The sequence below is a fragment of the Myripristis murdjan genome, chromosome 8 (assembly GCF_902150065.1).
Source record: "Myripristis murdjan chromosome 8, fMyrMur1.1, whole genome shotgun sequence".
Classification (NCBI taxonomy): Eukaryota; Metazoa; Chordata; class Actinopteri; order Holocentriformes; family Holocentridae; genus Myripristis; species Myripristis murdjan.
This window is the reverse complement of record NC_043987.1, coordinates 11,414,350-11,437,369: the sequence shown is the minus strand read 5'-3', so window position 1 is coordinate 11,437,369 and position 23,020 is coordinate 11,414,350. Positions and strand designations below refer to the sequence as shown.

The following is a 23,020-nucleotide window of genomic DNA, read 5'->3' as shown; positions in this document are numbered from 1 at the left end:
TTGTGTGTGACATTTGACGGTGCAGCGACATACAGAAATTGTAAATGGCCAACATCTGACCCCATATGGGGCCACTTAATGGAAAGCCCTTTAATCAAGCTAAAATGGCTATACGTAATAATATCTGAATGCCATTTTTAAATGAAATACCACCGCCAACAGCTATTGGACAGAAGTGAAGAAGTCACCGTGGAGGCCAGGGTTATAGTCTAACTACATGCAATTTTCATATACTCTCCTGTGAAACAAAACAATGATAATGGTTTCTTGTTATTTTGCTTGATGGGCTCACTGGGGTTTTTAAGAATGGACTGCAATATGGAGTCATCTACCAAGGAAGATAGGCTAAAAAATGGGCAACTTTCTCAGTATCCATTTCACATTTTGTTCTACACATCTGCACCACAAACAGAGCAGGTTTTTCCTCCATTGTAGATGTTCCCCAATCATCAGGAAAATGAGATCAACCCTGGAAGGCTCATAGTTTGGGTGCTGGAAACAATTAATTCCTGTTCATTGTTTTACCATTTCACAAGTGATGAACAACAGAAACCCACATTACATCACAGAATAAGTGACTTAAGCATCCCCAAACTGCAGATTCCTACCATGATGCCTTTTATCCATTGCCGCTACTGTGTATTGTAGCAGCTTTAATCTACCTTTTGGTCAGAGTTTCCACCTGCCAAGGCATCAGTGGGATTTTCCACATGTGATTCGGCTTAGTTTCCAACAAACAGGGGCGGATCAGGTGTAACCAATGTGGAACATTTGATTGATGAGTCCGAATAATGACAGCGAGGTTGACTGTGTGGACACGCAAACGGTCAGTTGGTCTCAGATGCTCTAACTAGGTCAGCAGGCAGTGGTGGCAGAGAGTCAGCGAGGAAAAATCACTTCTGTCTCTCTGCCACATGCATGTCCATTTACAGTTTGTCCTGTCACGTCCTAATCTCAAAGTATTCTGGGAACATTTCAGCACCCAGCCTGGCAGTTTGCGCCTCAGTCACAGCTAAGGAACCTCTATTTAGCTCACACAATCTGTTTAAAAAATATATATATATATTATTCAGTGGCGTTTATTAAAAAATCAGGTCAACAGAACATGCATGTATGTATGTGTATCATTCTCCATGCGCGGAGACCTTGAATATGACTGAATGTGACAGAGCAGAGAACTTTGTCGCTGTGGGTAAAGAAGATCTCTTTGGGGCAGAGGTGTTTAATTACGGGCTTTCGCGTCATCTGGCTATGTTTAGTCTGGCTTATCCGCTCCTGTGTGGCTGTTTGAGATGCGAAAATAAAGAAGCCTGCACCAGGGAGTGCCAAGGGATGATGAATCTACAGCCTTTTTTGTGGTTTCTCTGTGTTAGTTAGAGGCTTTGTGGATAGTAATAAGAGATTGGGATCAAAAGGTATGTAAAAGAAGTTAAATTGAGTGTGTCATATGAACAGACGTGCATTTTAATGAAGTTGTCTGTGATGTTTGTGCCTTTTTCAATATATCAGAATCTGCCTTGAGGTGTTACAACACATCCACACAAGCTAACACACTTACACACATCTCACACCACCACCATTACTCTTTCTGTAAACCTTAAAACCTCCCAAAGGCACAAAGCAGGTTGTAATTCAGTGGGCAGTGAAAGGAACCTTGGAGGGAAAATGTCTAGAAACAGTACAGTTTCTGACGGCGAGCCATAAAAAACTCCAGTTTGATTTAATGAGTGATGAGAGGCAGGTCTCCTCCCCAAACATCCCTGTATAAATCACGGTGGGACAGGCCGGGAGGTGACCTCCGCATTTCAACGCTGTTTCATGAACATGTTTCACTAGCCATTTAAAAGGAGATTTTTCCCCATAAATCATTCCCAGAGCTGACAGAGGTCATTGCTCATGGAAATTGCAGAGCATGATTTAAGCAAGTTTTATCACAGGCTTGATTAGGCCGACATTAATAAATGAAAAGCTGTGCATGCTTCTCATTAGTCCCTCTCCCAGGGTCGAGACACTCCGATCAGAGAGGTCTAATGTTAAAGCTTTGAAGGTTTACATGTACACTTTAATTGCTTTTGAATAGGTCTTGCCCTCCGTACAGTGCACAGCTTAACATCATCCCATCCCAACTTTTTTCTATGAGACCTGGGTTGTGCAAACAGGGGCTTGATATTTCGTAAGGGTCTCAGCTACAGGATATTCAGGAATGGCATTTGCCGCTGGCAGTGATGAATTGTGTGTCAGGTGTAAACAACAGTGTTTAATGAAACGTTGTGGTATGGGGAAGGCGCGGCTGCTGCGGCCAATCAATACCTTCCCGCCTGTGTCTGCAAGCCTAATTTGCCATGTGATTTATCACCCTGAACTTCTGAGGGGCTGACTTGCACGTCAGGCCCAGAGGTTGTCAGCTCCACCCACCAGTGATAACAGCTCCACTGACGTCACGTCACGTTTCATGGGGATCGTGTAAATCTCCGGGTTTTTTGCTCAGTCAGTCAGTCACACTCCTCTGCTTTGGTGGAGAGAGGCGAGGGAATGAGTGAGAAGTGGTGCTGCTCAGCTCCCCACCAGGACAGGATGTGGAGCAGAAGCTGCATCATATAATACCTCCTGCTGAGAGCTCAGGCAGCCATCGCTCCATCTGTTCTCCCCTCTGAATCACTCACTTCCCCAAATAGAAAGCTGCTGTCTCGCCACTTTATGTATTTCAATTCTCCTGTTCGCTCCTCGTTAGAGGTGTTAAGTTTGTTTTTTGCACCTATTCAACATATAAAATCACTGATCTCCCTTTCAAGGAAAATGCATGAACCATTTGCATCATCTAATAGTCACTGTGCTGTCTGCTCTGTGTTGTCATCTATCAGTAGAGGATCTCATTTTAATTTAAGTTTTTTGCCAATAGAATATGAAATTGGCATGTGATAGATATCAGCAACGTTTATCAAGAAATAGATCACTGTTCTAGTTGAGTGATCCCTGGTAGAACATCCCTATTCTTTATATTTCCTGTGTTGGACAGCTCATTTCCTCCATCGTTTATAGCCTTTTACAGTTAGCTAACTCCTTTCTTTTCTCATCCTCTACTTCTCCTCTTTTTTTCTTCCCCCCTCCTCCTCCTTATGTCATTGTCTCTCTCCTCATTGCTCTCTCCCTCCTGTCCCCCTCTCTCACTCCCCCTCCTCGCTCCTCTGCCAGGGTACCACCACAGCCTGCCATCCTCTCCATATTCGTCTGGTCCAGAGGGCCAGAGGTTACCCTCTTCTGGAACGTTGTCGTCGGAGTTCCTCAACCAGGGAGTTCCTCTAAAGATCCTGCTGCTGGTGTGCAACGCTGCAGGAGCAGGCCAACAAGCTGTCAGGTAACTTGTTAAAACAACTCTTTTCTGTTTTGATTGTCATTATGGTTTCACCTGACCAGGAGTCTCACTTTAAAAAGCTTCTCAGTGAATGTGAGTTCTGTGTAGTCTCGGCTACGCTTCCATATCTAATGTGACGGTTGAGCAAGTCAAGGTCATGTTAGCCCCCTGTTTCAGAGAGCTCTGTGCTAAATCTCACCATGAGGCGAGTTTCAAATCGAGGGGCTGAGGAATTTGACATCTGGCACGATGGAGAGATCCATCACACAGCCGTCAGCCCGACAGCGTCCAGAGAGATCAATACACACTGAGGAGAACTCTGCAATGCTGCCGTGAGAAAGTCCAATCCTATCCATGAGGGCGGGTGTCTCAGTTTCTCCTTCAAATGCCTTGCCATCGTTGATCAAACCACCCACCTGCCTCAGTGTCATCAGATGACAGCTAGAGGTCTTCTCTGTGTGGAGAAAATGACATTGGAGTCAGCAAAGTGTGAAATGTTACAGTTTCGATTTCATTGCTTTAACTGTGAGACCGAAAGGGAATCAAAGATGTTTCAGGCAGTACTAGAATGTGTCAGAGCACCAGTGTTCTCTGTTTTCTGTGTCACTTCTCTTGCATAAGATAACAGTTTTTCTATTGTTATTTTATCTCTAGTTACAGCTGGATGCTGGGGGTTTACACTTAAATCATCTCTGAAAATTGAGTCTTGTTTTTAACATTTTTTTTTTTGCTTCCATCTCATAATACTCCAGTGTTCTATGAATATTAGTTTTAGTTTTAGTTTTTTATTTAAATTCTTGATAAATGCAGATGAGCCTTATGGTATCATCAACTGTCCGGTTATTCTTCAGTATTTGCTCAGGTTGTCGTAGTCGTTGCAGGACAGAGTGGACTGGAAGATCCATATTATTTTGAGGCAGCACACCTTCACCACATAATGATATAATATGAGAATGACAAAGATTTAAGTAATGCAAATATGACTGTGACAGCTGTGGCAGATCTTAGTTGCTTCCCTAATTTTGTTTTGTTATGCTTTCATTGACTGATCTACATCTACTTCGAAGTATACAAGTTAGATTTTTCTCCTGCTGTTTGATTTTTCGTGCCAAGTACTCATCAGTACTTCACCATACAAGAAATAACTTTTACTCCGTGCTACGGATCAGGCCAAGGGTTCCCCACAAAATTCAACAGATCAACAGATTCAGTAGATCAAAGTTGAAATGATGGCTCATTTTGACTCAAAAATTGACACCAAACTTAACAACATTCAGTTATCTTTATGTTCACTGTGTGAGCAAGTCAGCGAGCATGAGCGCACGGTGAACTCTCGTCAGGACAAAATTGATGACTGGAAAAAATGTGTACAAACATTCGAAAAGGAAAATGCCTGCCTGAAGGATAAAGTTGATGACACTGAGAACAGAGGTCGGTCATTCAACCCTCATTTTATTAATGTCCTTGATCAAAGTGAAGGAAGACACGCGTTCACCTTCTTGAACCAGCTGATCCCAACAGAATTTACCCACCATGCCGATGTTTCCCCGTCGACATGTCTCCCCTTATGTTAACCTGCAGCCAGCCTTATCCCTAACCCTAACCAGTTGTGTTGAAGGCTGTCCTCCTGTCGATATGTGTTACCCCTTAAATTAACTAACTGGAGGGAGACATTATTTGTGTGTGGTGTCTGTCTGTCTGTCCTGCTTGTAGCTCTCGCTCCACACCCCCATCACCGTCTCTCTCCCAACTCAGCTTTCTCGTTGTTTTTATTTGTTCTGCAAGTACAGTTGAGTCAGCTAAAGGTTAAAGGTCTTTCATCTTAGCAATACGAGCTTTGTATCAAAAGTTGTGAAATAACTATCTCTGGTAACTTCAATCATAACTGGCTTGATCGTTCCTCCTCCACTGATAGAAGTTTACTTGGTAGTGTAAACCTAATAATCAGCCTATCAGCCTACTAGAGTCTATTATTCGTCTTTATTTTTGTTGTTCTTGTCACTAATCCCAAAAGGATAATTAAATCTTGTGTTATGACAGATGGTTTAAGTGATCACTCTGTTGTATTTTGTGTCTGCCAGCTTTTACTCCTAAATATATTAGACTGAGACAATGCAAGAATATTAATGTAGATTGTTTTATTCAAGACTTAATTGCCATTAAATGGGATAGATTTCATGTAATGTTTTTTGTTGATGATGCATGGAACTTTTACTCTGAAGTAACTAACTAATTCTTCAGTTATTTACCATGCTTTGAATCAGCATTTCTTTCTGTCTGTGCTTCCCAACATTAAAATTCCTTTGGTACAATTAGTTCATCATTTAGTACTTTTAATGGTTCATTTTCCGTTAGAAAACTCTTCCCTGCTCATGTTTTTCTTGCTATGTGTGAGTTAAAAGAAAGTAGTAGTGCTGGGGCAGACAGTTTGGAAGCCAAATTTGTTAAACCCCTCTTTTGGACACCCATTTAATGTGAATAATTGTCACTCATTCTGTATTATGTCTACTATAGCTAAAATTTTGAGGCTTATTTTTTAAACAATGATCACAGTACATCAGTCTGTTCAATATTTTATCTCCATCCCCAGTCAGGTTTTTGACCATATTTTTCCACCACCACGGCTTCTCTAAACTTCACTAATGATGTGCTCTCATCCTTTGATGAAGGCCAACTATGGTTGATAACTGTCTCCTTCTTGATAAGCTGTTTTCTATTGGTTTACTTCAGAATTCCCTCTGGTTTAATTCCTGTCTACATCATAGGCATTGTTGTGTTGTCTTTCAGGGTTCTCAGTATGATTTTTAAATATTTATTCTTTATGCTGATGACACTTTCATTTAACTCAATTTGATTTTAATTTGGTCCAAAACTGCTGACAAAAAAAAAAAAAAAACATCTGGGAAAAAAATCGTATTGAAAGGAAATATTCAGTAAGAAGTCAACATGGTGTCTGGTATGTGACACAGACGTTCAGATGGCTTTTGTTTGCATATTAATTTTGATGATTGCTCACCCTTTGAGAGAGTTGATTCATTCAAATATCTTGGACTTTGGATTGACTCTGAACTCATGTTTAAGCCCCATATTGAGTTTATTATTTTTTAAAAAAAAGAACATATGGTTGTCTGACTTCACTTTATTGCACAACTGATTGATTGACATTTCAAGTCAGAAAAAGAATAATTTCTGACATTGGCTTTCAGAACACCTCTGACACTTAACTTATACCCCTTAACGTTGTATATAATTCTCTATGTAAATTTCTTGTCAGGTGTCTATGTAGAACTCACCATGGTTTCTTGTATGAGTAACTTCATTGGCCCTAGCCTAAATCCAGAGGGTGATTTCAATTGGTTCAGTTTATTTTAATTGTCTGTCCTATTTCAAACAGTTTTGGTCCCATGTAGGTCCAAGAATTTTCCAGGATGTCCCCAGAATTTTTAAAAAGTTAGATGCAGGTCATTCCAATACAAATCTCCATCCAACTGGAATAATCTCCCTCTTTTTCAAAGAACTATAGATCTGTCTGCTGCTTCAGAACTTCTTTGTTTTCTCTTTTTTACTTGTGTCTTCATTTTATTTGTGCTACAAATAAATTGACGACAAACTGCTTCATTTGCTCTTTATGCTAATGTAAATGATTGATTATCCAGGTCACTGTATCCAGTTTTTTGTACAACAGCTGAGGGCTCAGGGTGTGGGTGGGAGAGGGTGAGCGAGCTGTCTGTGTATTTGCAGTGTATCTTTGTTATGTAATGATGTTTTTTGCTTGCATATGTGTTTTATATTTTCAGATTTGTGTTTATAGGACCCCCTTGAGAGTGAGATGCTACATCTCAAGGGGCTATCCTTTCTAAAAATTCAAATTCAAGTGAAATTTGGCTGTCTCAGATGTTCTCTGTCATCGCAAACCCTTCTAAAATCTACCTTATTCATGTTGGTTTTCTATCACTTTTATTATAGACCAGATTTTCATTTTGATATGACCCCCATTATGAACTCACTGTCCAAAGTATACAGTCAAACAGTGCCTGGACTGATGCGGAGTTTATTTCTGTGGAGACAGTAGCAGGTGAAAATTAAATGCAGATCATTGGGTACTCAGTGGCAGTTAATGGACTTTGCGTGATCTCATCAGAAGTCTCTTTTTCAGAGGGATAATGTATTAGAAGACTGCCAATGTAATGCAATGCAAGTGTCTTGCATTGCATTGCATTCGCCTTTTTATGTGAATATGAAGGAGGTGAATAAATCAAGACTTTGGCAGGATTGTTATTTTTTTAAAGTTTGAAAACCATTTCTGCAATTCTAAAGACACAATTCTAAAGATGCATGATATGCTGCATCCATTTTGAGGAATTTATCTTCAGATGACACACTGAAATAATATACAGGAGAATTTTGTGATCACCATGAAATGAAAGAGAACTGAACTCATCCTCTTAGAAGAGACAGTGCTAATTGGAGGTGCTGCTGCACCACAGTGTGTGTGGTTTATCACACAAGCTGTTCATGAACACTCCTTATTCATCCTGATTTGTCTTCGTATTGGCAAGCCAGTGTTGCTGTAGCCACTGCCACCCGTGTTTTTAGATGGATGATCACCATCCAAAAGTAGGAGTGTGATCGTTTCAGCACGCTCGATCTCTAATCCATTTTGAATACTGTCCACCTGCAACCCACCAGCTAATCTATTCATTACTGGTGAGTTGTACAGGCCTACACAGTGAGGAGGATGTATAGACATCGCCAGTAAACAGCATGACTGCTTGTAGCCCATGATCATGCTGCAGTGGTGCCTTGGAGAAATCAGACTAAATTTGTCTGGAAGCTTGTGGTTTTGAAAACCATGGATGTTGGGGAAAACTGCTTGGATATGGCTGTAAGCCAAATTAACACATATGCCATCTTGCATTCTTCCAAGGGAAAACTTACCCCAGAAAGAGAAAGAGGGCTTGAAGAGTTAGTGGAACAAGAGGGGAAAGAGGCGACCACAGAGCTTTGGTCTTTGCATTTAGCCCACCAAATGCAAGTGATAAAAAAGGGTTCAGTTGCTTAATGCACTTCAAATGAAAAGCTATTTGCCACAATGGAACCAGTTTACCTCCAGCAAAAAGAATGGGATCGTTTGGCTCTTGCTCTTGCGCAGTCTCTAGTATACAGTGGTCCCTTGTTAATCGCAGGATTTTTTACAATTATTATAGATGTTTTAAGGCTGTAAAACCCCTCACTACACACTTTATACACTTTTCTCAGACAGGCATTAACATTTTCTCACTTTTCTCTCTTGTTTAAACACTCAAAGTTCAAACCTTCGTAGAAAAATAAGGACGCAGAACACAATGCGCTGTAAAAAGCATGCAAAATTGCACAAAAAAAATCAGTGAAACTGTGAGGCCGCGAAAGGTGAACCGCATTATAGCGAGGGACAACTGTAATTCATTGTTTAATATTAAACCAAGTCCTTTTCGTTCCCAGTTCAGCCCCCCTCTCTGCTCTGTATGTTGTCCCTTTCTGCTTCTCTGGTGCAGCAGCTGTTGCTCCTAGTTACCACAGAATGTCAGGTGGAAATCAACGTCCAAGGCATGGAAAGTATTTGGATGGAGGCCATTGACGTTAGTGGCTACCGTGATGAACAGCACTTGTGATATATCAACCTAATCGATCTTGTTGATGTCCATTGTTTCTGTGAATTAAAAAGGAAATATCTGGGACCCAGCACCCTTTTGGTTTCCTCTGTCTTACAAATACAACAAAGCCTACTTTATCTTCCTCTCACATACCATTTTTTTCTTTTTTTTTTTGGGACCCTTTCACTGTCCCCCAATTCTGTTTGTATGTGTGTGTGTGTGTGTGTGTGTGTGTGTGTGTATATGTGTGCACACCTCTCATATTAATAGATCAGTCTAGGACTGCCCTCAATTAGAAGTATAGTATAATAAATGTATCATTTGATTTGTCATTTTACAGGCGAGGTTTTCCCTCTCTTCAGCTGTTGTGACTTCCCATTATCCTGCTCTGTCCCTCTGTAGATTTGCTGTAATGAGAATTCTGCTCTGATGCGGCTAATGGCTTAACCAGTTTACTTTTAAATGGGATAAGTAGAATTATATACAAGTTAGTTGCGATGCTAGTTAACTGGTCATATTGAGTGCAGAATGGCTAAATATGATTGGGCAAAGGTAATATTAAATTGAACATGTTTTTTATCCTCTACTACTGCTGCCTTCTATCTTTTTATCAGGTTTGGACCTCCATTCCTGATGAGGGAGGACCGGTCTATTTCCTGGGACCAGCTGCAGCAGAGTATCCTCAGCAAGCTTTACTATCTGATGATCAATGGAGCTCCAGCACAGGTACTGGACAACTGCCACCACTTACAATGCAATACTTTATTTTTAGTCATGCTGCATAAGCACATCAGCTCTAGATATCTTGTTCTGGTAAACTGAGTGACTGACTGACTCCACCTTTTTGAAAAAGGTGCAATATGCAATTTTGACCAATAGGTGGCATTACCTGAATGACAAACGCTTACCTGGGTGACAAATGTAAAATCTGGACATTAGTTCCATAAATCATGATAATATTATTCTAGACTGAGTGAACAAGTTTGGGCTTCTCAACAGTTTGTGTGTTAGCCTTCTAACATCAGACTTGCTACCCCACGAAGGTGACATCAGCTTGGCTATGTGTGTGCGTTGGGGAGTGTGGTAAAGGAATTTACTCCAGAACAAATGGAAGCAATTGGACCAGCTTGGTAATTTTCAGAGCTCAAACTCTCAGCAGCTGTGCTGTGTTATGGTCATTTACACATTCAAGGATGCAAATCATTACATTTGCACCTTGAATTGTTAGTGTTCCAATTGCAGTGTGCTACTGCAGCCTAAGAAAAGACTAAATAGTTTCTCAGTTGTTTTGAGTAAAGCTACATCAAATTATTATTATTATTATTTTTTTTTTTTTTTCAGCAAATCTGGTAGTTATAGCAGGAGCTTGTTGATGAAACAAGTATGTGTTTGTATGTGTTCAAATGGCCAGGACACAAACCTGAACTAAAAAGGGGCAAAATAAGTGGAGCTGAGATAAAATGTGGTGTAAATCACACTTGGGAGTTCTTGGAAGGTTTGGTTGGGTACCTGATCTCAGGTGCATGAACAGGCAAATATACAAAAGCTAATATAATAGCTTTATATTAAATTCTGAGCTTCATGGCTTGCACTAGGTTCACCTAGTCTTGTTTTGCTTTGCCCTTTTTCCCTCCCTTCCTCCTTGGAAGTTTAGTACAGCGTGTCTTAAGCTGGTAGGGATTCATTGACTTGTTCAAGGACACTTAAACATGGTGGACACTTGCCAACACAATTCCTCTGGTTGAAGGATATTTTCTCTAAACACAAAGCCTCCTTGCCAGCCAACTCTGGCACTGATCTGATAATGTTAAATCAGAGAGCAAAAGTTAACTGGAACACAACTAATGTACCACTAAGTGCAGTGGTGTCCAGTTATGTGCCATGAAAGACTGAGCGTATGCAGGTTTTCATTCCAGCCAAACACTAGACCGTGTGCATTTATCAAAGCTTCAACACAGAGAGGACGAATGTATTTGTCAATTCAGCTGTTGTTAGTCTGTTGCTGGAATGGAACCCTACTTACTCTTGGGAATAAAGGAAACAGATGCATTTTTTGCACACGAGTCATATTGTGAATGTCACTGATGACAACTAATCTCACAGTGCAATACTTTGTATCATTGGCTCATCATTGGTACACAGCTTATGGGTTATCCAGTCTCTGCTATACCGCTTTGCCCTCTTCAGTGATGAAAATAGTCAGTATTGTATTTTAGAGGTCAAAGCTCTTCACAGTGATGTTAAACACGGTCACTTTTGGGGAGTTCTTAAGCTGCTCCGTTTGAATATACATTTCATTTCATATTAAAGCAATACTTTGGATCCACCAAGTCCTTCCCTGTCGCAACAACAAGAGTTTCACTAGGAGTATACGGCTTCAAAATGAATGAAGTAGATATAGACCAGAAAACAGCTGATTTTTTTTTTTTTAGGCATGCAGCATTCAACATATAACATAGATTTTAGTGTCCCTTTGAACACGCTCTTTAACCAGTTGGTTTTCAAAATGGCAAAACTACTTTCGTCCGTAACACCGCCAATGTATAATCCTTTAAGTCGAATATGGGATGGGAAGGGCCAGTGCATGATGACCTAGTGGCAGTACTATGGCAGAAAATAGTTCGGCCATTTTGGAAACCAGGGGGCTCAAAAAAAAAGGTCTCTAAGAGAAACTGTTACAATTGTGAGTTTTTGTGCTTTCTCTTGGGAAATGTAGTCGAAAGGGTGGTCAGAAACAGAAACCCACAAATTTTCTGTCCAGTAAAAACGACGGTCCACTGAAATAAGGGAGTTTCATCAAGGCTACCATATGCCAAGTAAAGACAAATGACTTAGCAAAGAGGAACAGCAGCCACAAGTCAAAGCTCACTGACAGGCATAGATGGAGCTTTGACTTGCGAAAAGGACAAGATAGTCACTAAAGAGAAGAATTTAAAAAATGGTCCAATAACCCACCACACACAATTCAGGACTTGTAAAGGAAAGCAATTCAAGGAGGATTGAAGCTGTTCTTAAGACACAGGGAGGCACCTTCTTTTTAGGTTGGCCTACTTGATATTCATATATCTCTAGGTGTTTCCATTATTTTGTCCCCCCCCCATGTACATTATGATGTATTTGCATATATATTGCTGTGAGAGGCTGTAGCACAGTGAGTGCTAATGAGAGTTGCGGCAGGTCAGAAGGCGAGTCACTCAGCCTGTCAGTCTTCCACGCCTGAGTGGCTAATGAGAATCCTGGTTGGCTTGTTTGCCACCATTGTTGTGACTGCTGCGGAGCGTGGGACCTAATGATACAAACGCAAACAGCATAGCCTGCTTAGATGCACTCCAGCTGTGTGTCACTGTCAAGTAAATTATTTACCTCACTGAAGCCAAGGGTCCATTTGCTTGCTTGTTTCTGCTTGCTTGCTTGCTTGTATGTTTGCCTGTTTCAGCATGTGATTGTCTGCAGCAGTAGCATGCTGTTAATCATGTAGCCAAACAGATTTCCAATTAGTGTCTCCCTGTGTGGGGCCCAGCCAGCTCTAGCAGTCGGTGGCCATACAGAGGACGGTTCCTGTGAGAAAATTATCAGATGACCAACTTGCTGTGCATTACTCATTATGTTTTTTTGGGTGGAGTGGGGGCTTAGAGAGAAAGAGTGCACAGTCAGAAAGGGATAGATGAAAAGGTGGGAAACTTCAGTAGCTATGTTTCCTTTGTGCCCCATGCAGTCAGCCATTTAATTAAAAGCCAGCCTGTACAGTACAATCAGGCTTCTAGAGCCTACCTCTGCCAAGAAAGAAAGGAACAATGCTCTCAACAGATGTTTGCCCTAAATCTTTCATCCTAGCCAGAATATGTAGTTTCTTGCATCAATGGATTACATTCACAAGTGGATATTGTGCCCTTGTCTAATTTTAGCCTCAGCAAAGACGTGATTCAAGAAAAAAAAAGCAGCTTTTCTGACAGCCATTGTGCCTGCTACTGACACTGCTTGACAACTTAATTTTAATGTGGGCTGGATGATGCTCACTAAAGCAGACCCAGCGGTGTAATATGCCATGTCAAACTGATGGCTCTACACTGATGTAATTATATTAACACACATACAAACATGCAGTACACACATGCACGCACACCCACTGTAGCCGGGCCGTGAGTTGTTGTTCATTCCAGCACCGAGTCAAAAGAAGGGGAAGACTTTTTGAGGAAAACACAGAACTAGGTTTTGATAGGACAGGGATAGAACACTTAAACATAGAAGAGAGAATGGAGTGTGAGTGCTCCACCTCCCAACCTTTGTTCCATGCATGGATTGTAATCGGACAGCTTTTGCTTTGTCATGCACAAACAATGCTGCAAAACTTTCATTTTCTCACGCTGCCCACAATACAAATAGTAATTAACCTTGGCAAATTCAAAAACATGTTGGTGGAAAACAAGAGCAAGGTTTTTCTCATGGGGGACATTACCAACTTTTGAGTCTCAGTCAGCGTTGGTGGAGCCCTCGTGCTCATGCAGTCCTCTGTCACGGCGCAGCTCAGCCACCCAGAGGTGCGCTGGTTTTGCATTTAGTTTTCACACTTTTTCTTCCTCTCCCCCCAGCAATCACACTGACAGGGGTGACATTTCTCAGAGCCAAACCAGATCTTGGATGCTCATTTGTTCATTTTGCTTCTCGCTCTCTCTTGCTCTCGCTCACTCGCCCCCCTAACACACACACACACATATGCATCAACAAGTTTACACACCCTCGTTTCTGGTATTATTCTCACACATTCGTCTGCATTGGCCCCTACTGGGAGGAAAACAAAAATGTACACAAACATGCAATCACACACACAGAGGACTGGATTTTGCTTTATCTGTGGCTTTGCTCTGTCTGAATGTCATCCATTCAAACTGAAATGTTTAGTAGACAGGCACAGTAAATTCACCATATACTTGTTGGGATGGGTGTACATGTACATATCATATTTCAAGTCAACTTTTGAGGTATTTAAATATCGCTGTTTTGAACAAGCTCCATTCCCAAGGGATTGGAAATAGCATGGTTGTACATTTTTCACAGGACTATATGGGTGGTCTTTGCATGCACCCACAAGTCTTTTTTGCAAGCTGACGCTGAGTATGTGGAATGGTCTGGAGAAGCATTATCATCCTATAGCCCCGATTCGGCACATAGCAGTTAGCTGCCTGCAGTGTACATAAACACATGATGTTGAGGTTCGTGCGAAACACTGAAGAGAAGATAATATGGTCTTAGTTACACCGCTCTGCGTGTGTGTGCTCAAAATGAGGACAAACAGTCCTGTGAAATGATTCCATTACTTTTGTCTTATCTTTATCCATACTGGCATTGTCTCTGGTGTTGCATTTTATATTTTTTGTTTCTTTAAAAAAAAATCTGCCAGTGGTGAGAAATAATTTTGCACGTTTTCACTGCACCACATATTGAATCAACAAAGAGAGGGAGATAGAGGAGATGTGTGTTCTTATCCACTAGCAGACACAGGGCTTGTCTATACATTTCCACTATATTAAACTGAAGTGTTAGATTTTCTTTTACTTTTTTGTTTTTACTAGTTTTTCAGTGTAATCATCCTGAAAATGGTTATCAAATACTCCTCTTAGATCTCCAAACTTAAAATTCATTCAAATTAAATGCATTTCTGCACCTGAATGAGGAATGCATCCAGGAAATAATGTGTTAAAAATGTTATTTGTTACTATGGGCTCTATTGTGGATACAGTTTACTGTGATTTGTGTAATATTAATGTCAACCAGCATCATTATGCATTTTAAGCAACAAATAAATTATTGATTTCAGCATGTTAATCCTGTAAATTATTACCTAATATATTGATATACCTTTGATTGTGATATTAAAATAGCACTGTTTATTGGACATGTGAAACAGTTCTTTAAAGGTTTTGCGATGCCCTCAAGGCTTGCACATGTCAGTGGCTTTATGTGAACAGAATATGTGTATTTTCCAGGAATACAGTGTCTCCTGTAATGAGCGCCTTTCCATCAGACTCGTGTAAAGGCCCTGCCGTTTCGGGCTTTCCTCACAGGAGTCAGCGTTGCTGTTGATACTGGAGCTCAGCCAGCAGCTACACACAAGATTTCATTTGAACAAGAGGAAATCAATTTCATTTCTTTGCAAAGCGCTCCATCATTCCTAAAGCACTTCCAATCTAAGCAGATCTCAGAGTAATATAAGCATGTTTCAAAGGAGAAGCAAACGATATTAGTCTTTTATTTGGTGTTTCTTTCTTCTCATCTTTGGCTTTCCAGTCCAATTGAGAATGATATGAGTGAGTAGTCTGATTATCTTTGGGTTTATTGTGTTGCTCTGTAAAATGAAATTTTAAAGCTGCGCAAACCTCTTCATATTTCTTGTGGTAGTAGGATGCTCCATGATAATGTGCTACATGGCACTTTGAGTTGAGCTGCATGCCGTGAGCTCAAAATAAGTCTTGCCCCATGTTCCTCACATTCTTCTGTCTTTCTGTTGCTCTATAGTGTATACAGTAAAATAATCAGTGTTAATATAACAGTGGGCCTATTTCACTGTTTACTTAAGTCTGTCCCCATCAGAGTTAATTTAGTACTCTGATAGTGCCACCTTACATTTATATCCGTTCTGTGAGTAAACAAATAACACTAAGATCAATACTCAACACCAGATAATTGTCACAGAAAAATCAATTCTTTTTACACTGCAAAATTTGCTGTTCACAATCCATTAAAAGGAGTCTATTAAAAGGTTCCAAGAAGCCAACAACACTAATCTTGAATTAACAAGTCTTAATGATGGTTAATTTCGGCAGACACACCTTGTACTTGCTTTGTATTCTGGTGGTCTTTTATAAAATCCAACTAGCAATCTGTCTTTTCAGTAGGTTCTGTGTATATCATCATGAAACATTTTATTTTTATTTGTTTTGGGTGTTTTTGCAGCAATTAATATGAATTAAGTGTCAAGCATGTCAAGCTAAAGTGTTATTTATTTCTATGCTGAGTGATCAGCTTCCAAAAAGCAGTTTATACAGTACTTTACAGATTATACGAGAAGAGTGCATCCAGTAGAGTGCAGATCTGTCAGGTACAGCTGTAAATCTTCAACCCCCTCACCTCAAAAGACATTATAGTAAATCAAGCTTTATGAACAAAAAGCCTCATTAAACAATGATACATATCTGAGTTATTTTGAGAACATAAATTGACTTAACTTTGAGTTTAAATGAAAAATAGAACTCTTCCTTTAGCCTGTGTAACTTCTAATAAACATTTTCAGTAAATGTTGGCAAGCTTCTTACGCCTCTCTTTTTGAATCTTTGCCTATTCTTCACGTGCATAAGCCTCTAGCCCATTGATGTTTGACGACTTCTGTGCTGCAACTGCCTTCTTTAAGTCCCACCTGATCTATTTCTCAACCAAGCTTTGGTTGACTTGGACATGTGCTTGGGATCATTGTCTTGCTAGAGAGTCCAGTGATCACCAAGGTTCATTTTCCTAACAGAAGGTATCATGTTCCTCTTTAAAATGGCCTGGTATTTCTGGGAATGCATGATGCCAGGTACACGGTCAAGATGCCAGTGTTTTTCTGTTTTCTGTCTTAAAACAGTCCCGGCATCATCAGTGACCCACCTCCATGCTTGACCGTGTGGATGGTATTCCTCTGGTCGTGAGCCTGGTCTTTCTCATGCCAGACATAATGCTGGTCCATGTGTCTGCACAGTTCTAGTTTAGTTTCATCAGTCCATAGAACTGTCTCTCAAATCCAAATATCCCATATCCATATTCTAGTCAACCCTTGATGTTTCTCATAGTCAAGGGTGGAGTGTGTCTTGGAGTCCGGCCACGAAGTCTTTGTTTACTCAGTGCTCTTCTTATAATTTGCCATGGAAGCACTTGCACTTGTTTTCTTAGATGTCTTGATTAAGTTGCTAAGGGCCCTTGATGAAATTTTTGGCTTTCTCCCAAGGCCAGGCTTGTTTGTAGCTGTGCCATAAGTTTAAAACATTCTTGTAATGCTCCCAGTGGTGTATCTTGGAATGCTACATTTTTGGGAAATCTTCTTAGACCCAGTGCCCTTCAGGTGCAATGAAATAATTTCCTCTCTCAGCTTTTGTGGAAGCTCCTAGTCTTACCCATTATCGCAACTCAACATGAACACCTTGATTGGTGGATTTTGTGTAAAATCTCAATTTCATACCAAAAAGGCCAAGAAATCCTCAAGCTAACATGTGTTAGCTTTTCAGTCTCTGGCACAGTTGTGACCAAGTTTGAATCTGTGGCAGTAAGACATGGCAAGTTGTCCCCATCAAGAAGCAGTTGTTGACCAGTTGCGACAGGTACCATTTTGAATCACCAAAACCATGAGAGGTCCTAGATCATATGGTCGTAATTGTGCACAAAAAATATTGGGTTGGTTAAGTCCAGAGGTATGCGACATTAGCTGCACACAGACATATATGCACAACTAAACACATGATCCCCTCCAGGCTACTGTTTGGCAGAGATTTAAAAAAAAAAAAAAAAAACTGTATAAAACACTTTATAAAATGGGTTTTACTAAGCGCTTTGAAACTTTATTAATGAAACTAAATTAATCCTACTAGATAAATTAATTAGCTGGTGTAACTATTCTCCTCAGCAGGTTGGTTTGAAGTCAAAGCGTCCCGAAGGGGAACACTCAGTCTAGACTGTGGAACAGACAAGAAGGCTTGACCTGAGGATCTCGGGCTTTGCTCAGGCTCATGTGGAGTTAAAAGTTTGGATCTGTAGCTGAGGACTAAACCATGTCATCTGTCAGAAGTATTTAGTGAAATCATAATATCACTTATTGAACAAACAAGCAGTCAGTGGAAAGAGATTAAAATTGGGGTGATGTGGCCTTGACACTTGGCACGACACAGAGCCGTTTTGGCAGCATTTTGGATAAGATGCTGGCATGAAAGAGACTTTTGAAGGAGGCAGGAGGAAAGGGCGTCGCAGCCATCCAAATGAAAGGAGATATATTTATGAATGACCTTCTTCAAGTCAACTGAGGATGGCAGTGGTTTAATTTTCAAAATAATTCAGACTGCACAACCCTTTTAACCTGCTTGTCAAATGTCCCAATTTGCTGTGGATCATATTTTAAGGGTAAGGGATGCCAAAACAACCATTTTGAATTTGTTGCGTTCATCAAGTGCATGCATATGTAAAACTTTAATCCAAAAGACACTCACCATCCAGACAGTTGGGGTCATTTAAAGGACCAAAGGACAAACAAATTACGCTTATGGATGCTATGACTGAGGGGAGGCATGTGTATGGAGAGTCCCAAATGAACCTCACAGGGTGTATTTGGGCAAGGAGGACACTATGTTCTGTCAGGGCGGTGTTTAAGGTGGTCAAGAAGATTTGTGTGATCGAGCATCAATGATATCTAATGGGCCCGCAATGTTATAAACTACTTTGGAGACTTTAGTGCTTTTAATACTCCCAAAAGGGCATGTGGAAGACTTGATGTGGATGATAAAGTATACTAGGGATGTTTGAGAGATCTGCTCAAAATGCTTCAGCTGAAGAATTATCTGTGTAATAGACAGGGCCCATTACTACAGCCAGGATGAACCTTTAGCTTTAGGTATTTCAATATAATGAGAAACAGAATGTCAGAGTAAATACTATTGAAAAGATGTGCCAATCTCTGTGTATTTTGTTGTGGCTATATAGTGAACTGGGTTGAGTGCACTGGTTTTAGATAGGAGGAGGCAGTTGACTTTGGAAGTAATTATCCTATGGTCAGAAGCATAAAAGTCCACAAGTTCAACATTGTATGACCGGGCCCCAGAGGAGACAGATACTGCAAGATTCAAAACTCAGAGGCAAGTGCATTTGAGATGCTTTTGAATTGCATTATGTATAACTGCTAATCTCCAGTCTCTAGCAGAGAGCTGGGAGAAGCAGAATTATACATGTGGTGTTGCCTCAATCAAGGGTGCAGTCATCGTTCCCCTGCCCGACCTTTCTGTCATATTAAAAAAAAAAAAAAAAAAAAAGCCCATGCTAGCAGTAATAAAATCAGGGCAGATAAAAGCCTTATCAGAGAAATTAAGTAAGTTCAGTGTTTATGGGAAAAAGTCAGGGGCAGAGAAAGGGCTAGACTATGAAGAGAGGGGAAAAATCAAGTCTCTGCTATTGGAAGCAGATAACTTTGCAGCACAGAATGAAAGGCATAAAAATACGAAAAGGTACATGGATGTCCGATGTCTGGATTTATTAATGTATTCCAATCTGGTCCTTGGTGCTACAGTGTGTTTGTTGTGGTTTCCTTTTTTCAGAATACCAGAGTTCTGTTCAATATTCGTGTGGTGGGAGGATCAGCAGCCTACAGCTACCTTTCACCTCAGGATGGACGGCCGTTGTACCACCCTGCCGTGGACAGGTGAGGTCTATCTGTCTGTCTGTGTGTCTGTCACACCCATCTGTAAATATGATCTGGATAATAAGAACAGTTAATAGTGCACATTTGCGCATCTTCACACATTTCACTAAATGTTTTCCCACCAGCATATCACATGATGTGAAGAGCTAGCAATACACGTTTGCAGATCCCGTCTTGCCTGTAAGTCTCTCAAGGTAAAATTAGATAAAGTACAACATGATACGATGTAGCGAACATGTGTGCAGACATGCAGATTTGACCCGATCAAAACCTTCACATAAGGTCCTCATATGTACGGAAAACTGGCAACAAACATTCAGTGTTGTCTGAGGCACGATGAACAGAAAAGTGACAAGGTGCATGTGCATTGTCTTGAGTTCTCATACCAGTGTTCACACCTTATTTATGGATGTGTGGTGCAGAACTTGGTGTATTTATAAGTTGAGAGCATCACCTTGTCCTGACTTAGATTCATCACTCATAAAAAATGGAGCTCATTAGCTATAATGAAATCTTGACAGATAAAAGCCTTATTGACAGGGGATCTGACATTCAATAAGCCTAAAAATACTGCGTCCCTCGAAACATCAGATTGATGAGAAGCTTAAAATTAATGGAGGTCAGGTTATCTGAATACCTTCCAGCCACACTGAAAGAAATCTCCATCTTCACAATTCATTTAGTGTCATAATGTATTACAGTAAAGTCTTGTTTTTAAGATGAAAACAGGTGAAAAAATCTCTGTAGGATGAGATAATCCCACTTGTTTCCAATAAATTTTCACTTATATCAGGGATTTTTCTGGGAAGACATATAAAAATGTTGAAAAAAGGCAGAGGAATCCACCATGATCAAGAAAATGTCACTTACAGAAGGCGCTTCATTCAAAACAATGTGGATCTCCTCCATTGCTACAAAGCTGTTTGTCCATGCTTTAAGGCAGGGTCAAAAGTGTTAGAAAACCTCCCATTTCCTCTACAACACAGTTGACTAAACTGTGCCTGGCAGTGTCTACTGTCTAGATCAAGCCAAATCCATCAGCCTTGCAGGACGTGACATGAGCCCTGGTCGGCTCCAGCTCGGCCACCTGGGGGCCGAGTCACATCTGGTGCTCCAGAGGCTCATGGGTCTGCTGCTCTGTCCTGATCAGGGTAGAGCTCAGTCTCAGCCACAGTCTGTCTTAAAACAGCTGCCGTGTTGTCCAGACTGCTAAGTGCTGTCATTTAAGCCAAGTGGCTCTGTGGGCAGCAGCTCTTTAACATTCCCCATCACAGTGAAAACACAACTGAATAAGCATTGATTAAAACTTAGTCATATAAAGCTGGTTATTAGCTACCATGCATGGAACTGGTTAAAAACAGGTAAAACCTGAAGTAAAACTTTGGTCACCATACCCCCATTGGTAGAACAAGTATTGTCTGTTAAAGCATATGCAACAGACGATGTGTGTACATAAAAGAGATCTTGTATTTCATTGAGGCTTTCCATGTCAAAAAATAGTTAAATTAAATAAAAATGAAAATGTAATTCAAAGGACAACACATGCTTGACAGTAGTGTGAATGTTCAAGTTATTAATTTCGCTGTCTTCCGACAAGTGTCACTGACTACATGAATGTCCTAGAGCCAGTGCTTATATCACACGAAATATATAGGACAGACTCATTTTGCACCTAAGATGGAAATGTGCAGCCATATTATTCCTTTTCACAAGTGGGTGTCTAATGGCTTGCACTTGCCAGAGTGAATTGCCATTTCAAAGGGACAGTTTGGCAAGAACTTAAAAGGACTTCCATTTGTGTAGTTGCTAAGAAAAGTTCATTCATTCGTTGAATGGTGCTGATGGGGGCAAATGCCTCTGAAATCTTTTGAAATGCAAATCTGTAACACTGTATCCTGGAAACTAATGTGATGATAGTATTTAAGCTCTAATGTTTCAGAAATGTGCTCTGTCCCTAAGTCAACCCACACCCAACACTGCAGGAACTTCATCATACAAGAACTTGACAGTGGTTGTCAGTCTGCTGCAAATGTTTAATTGTTGACATATTTTATGTTTATGTGCAACATCAAGCACATCATTTGATTTCTTATATTGAAGCATTTGCTTTGCCTCGATCACGTGACAAATATCAAGGCCGCAAGATGACTTAAGATTTTATATTAATTGCCCACAATGCAGATACTGCAAACCCCAGCATACACTGCAACGTCCGCCGCTACCAGCACCACAAAACACCTGCACCCCTTCAGCCCCTCCTCCTGCTCGCAGTTCCCTCCTCTGCTCATCAGCAGCCCAAATCGCTTCCATCGAGACTTTTATTAGCTAGCTAGCTCAGCAGCAAGCCAGCCAAAAGCAGTGTCAAAATGGAAAATGGAAAACAGGTGGGAGGTCAAGTACCTGTGGAAAAAAAAAAACCTTTAAGAGACATTATGTGACAGTTATTGTTATGTATTGTGCATGCATGAGTATGTATGAGTAACATGTATGACTGTAGATTTCTCTTCGGCAAAAAATCAGTTATTTGGTTATTTTTGATTCCATGTGATGAAAACATTAGTCATTTGAAAGGATTCAGGGTAGGCTTGCAGATACAATATGCCAGAAAAAATGAATAATGCAGTGGACATGTCATTTTCCAGCGTAATCAGTTTGGTTTTAGATATCCCTGTTTTGTTTTATAGAGAAGTATCTCTGCAGAGGAATGTCTCATGTTTCAAGTTCATACTTGTGTGTGAATCATTATTTTTACACTGGACATATTTTGATTATAGGAATGACCACTTTTGGTCAGAAGTGTTCAGTAGATATAGGCCCTGTTTGGCCCTCGAATTGGTGGTTTTAATGCAGCCCCTTTAGTGACTGAATTTGACACTCCTGATGTGGATCATTTCCAACATGTTCTTACTGATTAACTTTATCCTGTTTGCTTGTTCTTCACTGATAGCCAGGTATGAATTGTGTGACACACTTCAGTGTTCAGTATTATCAGCATATAAGGAGGCATGAAACCTGTTGGGAATTTTCTGCTCTTTTTCTCTGGCTCAACCGAGCTGAGATCAGCAGGGTTTTTCCTCTGAGGCAGCTTGGAGCCATACACAGTACCATGTAATGAAAGTCTGTTTGAAGTGCTCCTTGAGCTTTGCTTAACTGTGAACTCAGAATACATTAGTTTACCTAAAGGATCCCCTGTGCCAGTCCAAAATACCTCTCTCTCTCTCTCTCTCCCTCTCTCTTCTCTCTCTCAAAAGGTAAAGAGGTAAGACTGGATAGCAGTAGCTGTCAAATGGAAACATTTCTTCTTAGCCCTTTTTGTCTTAGTCTGTCTTGCTATTTATCAAAGGATCTTCCCATCTTGTTCCCCTCCTCATTCTTTGGTTTTGGTGATTTGGTCATACTGACATCTAGTGGTTGAAAACACTCAGTAAAAATGCACTTGCTGGCTTCTCATTGGTCTGTTGGACACTGTATATCTACTGTAGATGTCTCATATCCAGAGAATATGAGATTATCCTTTGATGTAAAATCAGCCAGTGTCATTAACAAAAGAGCCGACATTAAACAAATTAATGGATTTGTCAGTGTGCTCAGATGTCTTGTGACCTT

At 40.5% G+C, this 23,020-nt stretch overlaps 1 protein-coding gene across 2 annotated transcripts in view; it reads left to right on the top strand.

The window, feature by feature from the left end:
* Positions 1 to 23,020, top strand: part of usp43b (ubiquitin specific peptidase 43b) — an 82,398-nt gene that overhangs the window by 48,784 nt on the left and 10,594 nt on the right. For both annotated transcript variants that reach the window (XM_030058755.1, XM_030058754.1), the window contains exons 7-9: positions 3,193 to 3,355; positions 9,600 to 9,711; positions 19,311 to 19,414. In XM_030058755.1, the coding sequence (XP_029914615.1) occupies positions 3,193 to 3,355; positions 9,600 to 9,711; positions 19,311 to 19,414 (379 nt within the window). The remainder of the gene's footprint in view (positions 1 to 3,192; positions 3,356 to 9,599; positions 9,712 to 19,310; positions 19,415 to 23,020) is intronic.